The sequence below is a fragment of the Pipra filicauda genome, unplaced genomic scaffold (genome assembly GCF_003945595.2).
Source record: "Pipra filicauda isolate LSUMZ 115617 unplaced genomic scaffold, ASM394559v2 scaffold80_size11013439_pilon, whole genome shotgun sequence".
NCBI lineage: Eukaryota > Metazoa > Chordata > Aves > Passeriformes > Pipridae > Pipra > Pipra filicauda.
In genome coordinates this window covers 4,437,381-4,445,161 of record NW_024104987.1, presented here as the reverse complement: position 1 = coordinate 4,445,161, position 7,781 = coordinate 4,437,381, and the positions used below count along the sequence as shown (strand labels likewise).

The 7,781-nt window shown below is 48.0% G+C and overlaps 1 protein-coding gene across 2 annotated transcripts; it reads left to right on the top strand.

Annotated features, from left to right (window-relative positions):
* Window positions 1-1,098: 1,098 nt before the first annotated feature.
* On the top strand, window positions 1,099-7,567 carry LOC114003038 (meteorin-like protein). Of its 2 annotated transcripts, none has more exons than XM_039390316.1 (4): window positions 1,099-1,194; window positions 2,844-3,253; window positions 3,613-3,672; window positions 6,118-7,567. In XM_039390316.1, exons 2-4 carry the CDS (start codon window positions 2,920-2,922, stop codon window positions 6,432-6,434), a joined length of 711 nt encoding a protein of 236 aa, XP_039246250.1. In that variant the 5' UTR covers window positions 1,099-1,194; window positions 2,844-2,919; the 3' UTR covers window positions 6,435-7,567. The 2 variants fall into 2 exon arrangements, with proteins under 2 accessions (XP_039246250.1, XP_039246251.1); XM_039390317.1 differs by lacking the exon at window positions 1,099-1,194 and adding an exon at window positions 1,288-1,984.
* Window positions 7,568-7,781: the final 214 nt, after the last annotated feature.

The following is a 7,781-nucleotide window of genomic DNA, read 5'->3' as shown; positions in this document are numbered from 1 at the left end:
GGTAATGTCATTGGGAAGTAAATCTAACACTGGTAACATGCAGAGATTTGTCTCAGCAGCTGCTGGTTCATCCTTCACCCCGGGGAGAAGGTGAGTTTGTGTGGCTTTAGAATAGATGTGGTTAAAGTGGTGTAGCCCCCCAGGCTTCAGCAGGGAAGTGAAATGTCCAGATTGTTCCTTCTCACCTCTGTTGTCAGTGATTTGGGATCTTAAAAACAGCTTGTGACCCTGCCCACTCTTTATTTAGTGTAAGGGGGAAAAGTCCTACAGATATCCTACCTGTAATGAGCAATTTCAAGTAAGAGTTTTAACAGGAGATGTTTTGGTGTCATGTGGTGGTAATAGAAACTGGAGATGGGGTGGGAAGGCTGCTGACACTAAGGCAGGAAAACCCACCGGGCTTTCCCCAGACAGGGGAAATGCTGCTGCTGGAAGAAGTTCAGGGATCAAGTGGCTCAATGCTTTCTCCTGATGGCAGCAGATGGGTTAGTTTGGGCTTTTGGAAGTGAATAAATTCTCCTGTGGGGCCACTTTATCATAGTGTCAGTTCCCTCCCCAAGTCCACTCTGTTCCCCGGTCTCATTTGCACAAAAGAGAGAAGGGCTCTGGCCTCTCAGCTCCTGTATTATGTCACGATCAAACCTTTTAAAGAGTATTTGTGTGCTGTTTTCCATTCAAGATGGGGTCAGAGCATAGAGATTTAGCAGGTTTGTTTTTTTTCTTAGATGGGTAAGACAATCCTTTCACAGAGCTTTCAGGATCGCTGGCACTAATGTATTTAAGCATCGAGGTTTAACACATTTTAAATGTTTTTAGAACTGCTGGAGTGAGCCGTGCACAGCACCAGCTTGAGCCACACTTTAGCCCAAGGTTGTGTGAGGAGTCAGAACACAGGTACGTGTGGGGAAGAACACGGGTCCTTAGCAAAGAGCAAATCAAGGCTGAAATTCTTTCTTGATAATAAAAGTAAAAATGTAAAGTATTTGGTGAATGAACAGAAAAGTGGTGGTGTGTGGGTTCAAGTATGATTCAAGGAGTCTAGTGTTAGACAGCTGAGGGTCTAACAGGATATCTCCTCTGACAAATCTCTTTTCCTCTTCAGGAAAATCCCTCACTGCAGAAAGGCAGCGGCCAAACTCTGCCTCTTCCCCTGTGCATCTGTGGGCAATGTGAGAACACGCTGGTAACCGCAAGGTAACAGATGGCCGGAGGGTCCCGGTGACCGCGGGCGCTGCGGCGCTGAGCGGGAACAAAGCCCCGCGGATCTGGGGATGTGCCACCCAGCCGTGCCCAGGGCCATTGTCCCCGCCCGGCCGCGAAATCCCGATTCCACGCTTAGGAGCTGCTTGAAAGAGCCTCGCTCTCCCAGACCTGCAAAAGAGCAGCTCCCCATGTCGTTCATTGAAAATATGGAAAGGGCAATGCATATAGAAATCTAATTATTGGCAGGCACAGCCCGGCTTTTAGCATGATAATCGTGGGCCCCGGAGCTTTCTTGTGCACGGACCCCGAAAGATAATCATGAAAACAAAAGTTAAAACTATTGAATTTCCATCACTCACTCAAAAGTTCGCTTTGATTATGTTGACACGATTTTTGTTTGTCCCTACGCGGCGACGAGAAACTGTTATTAATCACTTCTAAATATTTCAAAGACAAAGGGGGCTGCCCGGCCCGGGGGACGGAGAGGGGATGATGATGGGATGAAGGCTGATGGCGGGGTGTCCCCCGCCTGTGCTGGGGGGTTCTCCCCGAGCTGGCGGGGCGGGGGGAAGGGGGTCGGTGACGGGCTCGGCCGACACCCCCAGCCCACCCCCTTCCCTCCCGCCGCCCTTATAGCCCGGCCCGCGCCCGGGCGCTGCCGGCAGCCCATGGCCACGGTGCGGGGCTCGCCCGGGCTCCCGGCCCTGCTGCGGCTGCTGCTGCTGCTCGGGGCGGGCGGGTCGCGGCCGGGCACCGCCGATCGCTGCAGCTGGAGGGGCAGGTACGGGGGTACCGGGGTACGAGGGGCTGCGGGCACCGGGCGGACCCGCCCCGCGATCCGGGGGCTCCCGGGGAGGGAACGACCCGTTCCAGCACCCGCGGGCGCGGCGCTGGCGCGTTTGCTTCGGTCGCTGACAGGAAAATCGGCGACAAATATTCTCAGTATTCTCAGGTGTTACATCCTTTCCCTCGACGTTTTGTTGGCTGTTTTACTTTTCCTTTAATTAATTCCGCTATTGCGGATTTGATCCTCGTAAGCTGACTTCAGCAAAAGTAACTGTTCTGAAAGCGAGAGCTCGGGAGCAGGGCCAGCACGACGCTTTTCCATCGAAAATTATAAATATTAGAAATTATTTTGGAAATCTAGCTCTTTGAACCAAATTCTTTCAGGCTGCTCGTTGAGCAGCTCCCGCTGCGGGTCGGCGGCTCTCACCCCCATCCGCTCACCGGTGGGATTTTCCGGACATCCGAGCACTGGCCAGCCCTGCCTCACGGAAAGGTTTGGAGCTGTTTAGCAGAGAGAAGTTGCCCTCTGACATTTCCCTGGATGCTGCAGGCATCCAAGCATGGATTTGCAGGCGGGCAAAAGGGGCTGAGCTCCTTCCCGTGCCCTCAGGTGCAGCCCCAGGTGTGAGCAATCCGTGTCTCCCCATCCCTCCCGCACGGTGCTGCAGCTGTGACCCGAGGGAAGAGAGGAAGGAATGCAATGCAGCCGGAGGAAGCCAATTTAAGAGTCATTAGAAGCGAGTCGGTTGGCAGTAGGGTTTGTCTCTCTGGGCAGAGTGTGGTAGCGTTTTCCGGGATGTTTTGGCTGTGCTGTGGGCACGGTTAGTGATGGAGCGATGGTGTTGCCCTGGCAGCGGTTTGAGCCGGGAGCCGCGTTCCCGCGCCGTGGAGCAGGTCCATCTGCGCTGCACCGAGGGCTCCCTGGAATGGATGTACCCGACGCGAGCCCTGCGAGTGGTCCTGGAGCCCAACCTGTCCAGTGCCCAGCACACCACCGTCTGCATCAAGCCCGCCAGCGACTTCCAGGGCGCCAACATCTACGTGGAGCGCGCTGGGCAGCTGCACCTGGTGCTGAGCGAGGCCGAAGGGGCTCGGCCCCACCACGTGTCCTGTTTCAGTGCCCACAGGCCGCAGCGAGTGGCCCTGTTCCTGCAGGCCAGCCCGCAGAGGGACATCAGCCGCCGCACCGCCAGCTTCCAGTACGAGCTGCTGAGCAACCAGAGCACGGCCGGCCCCGACTTCAAAAAGATGGCCCTGGTGGAAGGTAAGAGCAGGGGCAGCCCCGGGGCTCCACTGCCAGGGCAGATCTAGGATAGCATTTGGTATTCACTGGTGCATCCCTTGTGACAGAAGCTGTTTTGGGTTGAGGGGTTTGTTGCTGCAAGGGGGGGTCCTGGTGGTGCCATCCCTGAGAACATCCCCTGTGCTTATTTCTTTGCTGTGGTTGTATTTGCACAAGAGACTTGGTTTGCATCTGATCATAATTCTCTTTAACCTGGTAGTTCTGCCTCATTTCCTTTCCTAATTCACCAGTCCTATATTATCTAATGTACGTATTATTGTATAATAATGTATGTATATTATAGTGTTATGAATAACTAACTGGTCTGGGGTTTTTTCTAGCTATGTGCCGTCCTTGTGACAACGTGGAACTTCTTATGGCCATTTGCAGCAGTGATTTCGGTAAGCTGACTAAAGGAGAGTCATTCTGCCTTTCATTTATATTGATTATTTGGATTTGTTTGCTACTTTTCTTCAAATAATGTCATGACTGTGCTCCCTGATCTGGGAAAGAAAATAGCTGTGTGAAAAGGAATTTGAAGGGGGGGGCAGGAGTGAAACCTGGAAGGGAGAAACTGGCTTGTTTCCTGCAAGCAGAAAGTTAAGATCTAAAACTGAACTGTGAGTAATTCTCACAGGTGTGAGCTGCTGGCTCTTAGGTGTAGACACTCATACACACAGGTTGTACATGCTTGGTGTGGTCATTTTTATTCCCTTTGTCTATGTTTCTCTTTATCCCAACTATGAATATGCTCTCTCTTCCCTCACAATTCACACACTTCTAGTTCTTTTTCTGCAAAGGCAGTGAGTTGTTTGTAGCTTAGTTAAAGACTTCAGGTGGTTTAAACTTCCTTCAGTGATGTCCTGGTTAGGTTTCATGCCTTATGAGAAAACAGAGCACTTATAGTCCATAAGAAAAGAAATAATAAGAAATACTAATTTGATGATACCTTAAAAGTTTTTTCCTTTTTCTCTACTTGATAGTGCAATAGGATTTTTTTTTTCTTCTGAGTGGTTTGTCCATTTTATTCCCCTGTTTTTCCACACTCACATTTGTACCTCTTCGATTGGGTCAAACAGCTAAAGCTGTAGAGCTGCCTCTCCACGTGGCCACAATTCCATTGCTATAAATGCACCTACGTGAAAATAAAACTACAAATTCTGTTCAATGTTTACAAAACCCCACCAAATCCCTGCTTCCCTACCCCGGGGTTGCCACACTACAAAGCTGATAAAACCAGACACCAACATCACTGTGCAAATACAAACCCAGTGCAGAGCAGGCTTCCCTTGGGGTGCTCCTTAGCTGGTAATTTTTATTCTTCCTCTAAATTAATCGGTGCAATCCAGCCCGTTGTTTTTCCTTGATGAAGTCCCTGGTTCCCATGCGGGTGCTCTCCCTCGGAACAACCGGAGACTGACAGATGTGGAGGCCCAGGCACACAATGGGGGCACTTACACTCACAGCAGCAGCAGACCAGAAGAAATGGCCCTTTGAACTGACTCTATTTATGGCCTGACTTCCTTGCCCCGAGCCCACAAATCGCTATCATCGACTTTTTTGATTAGAGAAAATAGCTGCTAATGAAAGTGTAAATGACTGGGAGTGAATGGGGGCTTTATAGTCACCCTTGGGATGGGGGTCTTCAGTCACTGGGCCCTGAGCGGTGCAGGAGCAACTTGGAGCACCAGGAACAAGTGCATTATAGCTTGTCAATAGACTTGACTGCATCTGATTAAAAATGATCACACAAAGAGGGAGAGAGAGCAGAGACATCTGTTACACAAAATTCTGCATTCCCTTGGAAAACCTAATTAAATGAGGAAGTTCTTGGAGGCTTCGGAAATAAGTTTATTCTGCATCTTGGGTTGTTGAGTTTTCTGTACCCAAACGAGTGAGTTCTGTGGCAGGAGGGTGGTGATGTACCCATTGCTTTGCAAACCTCTCATTTGCTGAAGAGCTCGTGGCTCAAATGGTGGCCTGTTTCTGAGCCTTCTATGGATGTGGGATTGAAACTAACTTAATTAGTAGAAGCATAATTGATTGCTGTGAAAAATGGGGGCAGTGACATTGAGAAAGATGGATTCAGGACAGCAAACACCTGTCAGATGGAATGTTTTATTCTCCATGTGGTTGATGCAAAGGATGCTTTCAGTCAGAGACTGTGGCTTCTTGTGCTTCCCTTCCAGCTAGGATTCTTCTGGGAGAAGAAGGTACATGTATGCTATGTGATTTTTGAAATAAGGCTTCAAATAAAGTCGCTTTAGGAGTTCTGAATGTTGTTCATCATCTCCCAAAGTGTCTTTTGGAGGATGGATGACATTTTCTTTTGAGTGGAAAAAAACACCAAACCTTTAAATGAAAAAAAAAAAAAATTAAAAGCTCTCATTTCCTTCAACCAAGTCATATTCTGATTTTTCTCGGATTAACCTCTGTTAGTGGTGTGAAAGAAAAAGCTCCAGAGTCCCTTGGAGTCAGTAAGGAAGGCAGCCTGTGATAGTCATTGTCTTGGAACACAGACCGGAAAAAGCGAATCCCTGAACCAACCTCTTTTCATGTGCTTTTTAATCCTTCACTACTTTGCATTATCAAGCAAGATAGATGCTTTGTCCTCAATGTAGCTGGTTTGAGTAGTCATAAAGCACAATTCCAAGGGCATAGCACTGTCTGTGTAGGGATCCCCTGGGCAAAGGATGCAATACAAGCTCAGAAATGTGTCCACGTGTAGGTGGGAGGTGTAGAAACTGCACCACTCCTGCTCTCCAGTTATTTCATTCAGTGAGCTCCTGGTACCTGAGCTGCTTGCCTGCTGCTCCATAACCAACTCCTGTCTTCCTCACATCCAGTGGTGAAGGGATCCATCCGAAACGTTTCCCACGACTCAGAGAACCACATGTCCCGGGTGGATGTCAGTGTCCAGAGAGTCTACAGGCAGAAGAACAGGATTTTCCAGCAGGATGAAGGGAGTGGGGAGTGGAGAGGCCCAATCCGAACCCTGCTGCAGTGCAAGGTGAAGAAGGGAGGTGGAGATTTCCTCTTCACTGGGAATGAACACTTTGGGGAAGCCTGGCTGGGCTGTGCCCCTCGCTTTAAGGATTTCATGTTTGTTTATCGAGCTGCCAGAGAAAGAGGAGCCAACCCCTGCGAGTTTGAGCTCAACTGACAAACAGAGACACTGTTGTTGAGAGCTCAGTTTTCAGATACTGAACCTGCAGCAGAGCTAAGACCCAGGACTGAAGCTGACAATTCCACCCAAACTGGGAGCTGGAGAATTCCCTGAGGATAATGGCTCTGTGAGCCCTGTGAACTCTTTTAATGCTCATTAGTTTCTCCTTCTTCAAATTGTCATTGTCTCACAAAATAACTGTGAATTTTGAAAAGATTGTCTTTTTGGGGGATTAGAAAGCAGCTTGTGCCCAGGATTACAAAATTCTAAAATGTTTCGCTCTGTCTACATGCAATGTGCTTTTCCTCCAGATATTTTTCTCCTCCCCAATCTCTACTTGATTTCTTTTCCTTTACAGGCAAATGTGGAAACTCTCTCTAAGCTGGGGGAGTAGGAAACTACCCTTGAGGGAAAAAAAAAAAGAAAAAATCCCCAAGAACTACTTCCTTTTTAAAATGGAACATAGGTGCTGTAAAAAGTAGGTTTTCTTTTCTTACACTGAAAGACACTAAGGAGCTTAATATAAGCACAGACAAAATACAACTAACTTGACTTCTGAAAGTTCTGTTGAACTGATTTAGAATCAAGAATTGCTCATGATGGTGTTTTCACCTAAATTATCTGCCTCTTTTCAATTAGCTTTCATTATTTGAACCGTGGCTCCTCCCACCCTCCCTCAGTGCTTTGGCCAGGCTCCCATAATTGCCTGTATTTTATGTAAATGGAATTGCTACACCGTAAAATGATATACAAATGTGTCTACCACATAGAGCCCAATAAATGGTGTGAATAAACCCATTATTTCCCGTGTAACAGCATCTGATTGCAGCCTGGGAAACATGGGGCTGACAGATGTGAGCCCCTGACAAGGCCTGCAAAAATCTGAATGAGGAGCCCTCTGACAGGCCACAATTAATTGACTTTTGAAATGACTCCTTTTTTTTTTTTTTCCACAGTTCTACTTGGCTGAGCAAGATTCACAAATTGCTGTCTTGAACTTTTTAATGGGACAAAATAGCTGCCAATGAAAGTCTAAATGACATGAACTTTGAATGGGAGTCGTACAATGGCCACGCCGTGACATGTTTTTAACTGACATATTGATTATTTGAGAAGTAGCAGCCACTTAATTGGGAGGGAATGGGGAAGGGGGGAACAAATGGGAGGGAGTCAGAGGACTGGGTGTAGAAATACAGAGGACTGGGTGTAGAAATACAGGGTGTAAAACAGTAGCCAAATATAGTTTTATTAAAATAGGGAGCATCCTGATAAACACTTTCACGTGTTTTCCCAGAGAGTACAATTTGGAGTCCAAGTCAGTTTTTCTTTTTGCTGTGAAAAAGT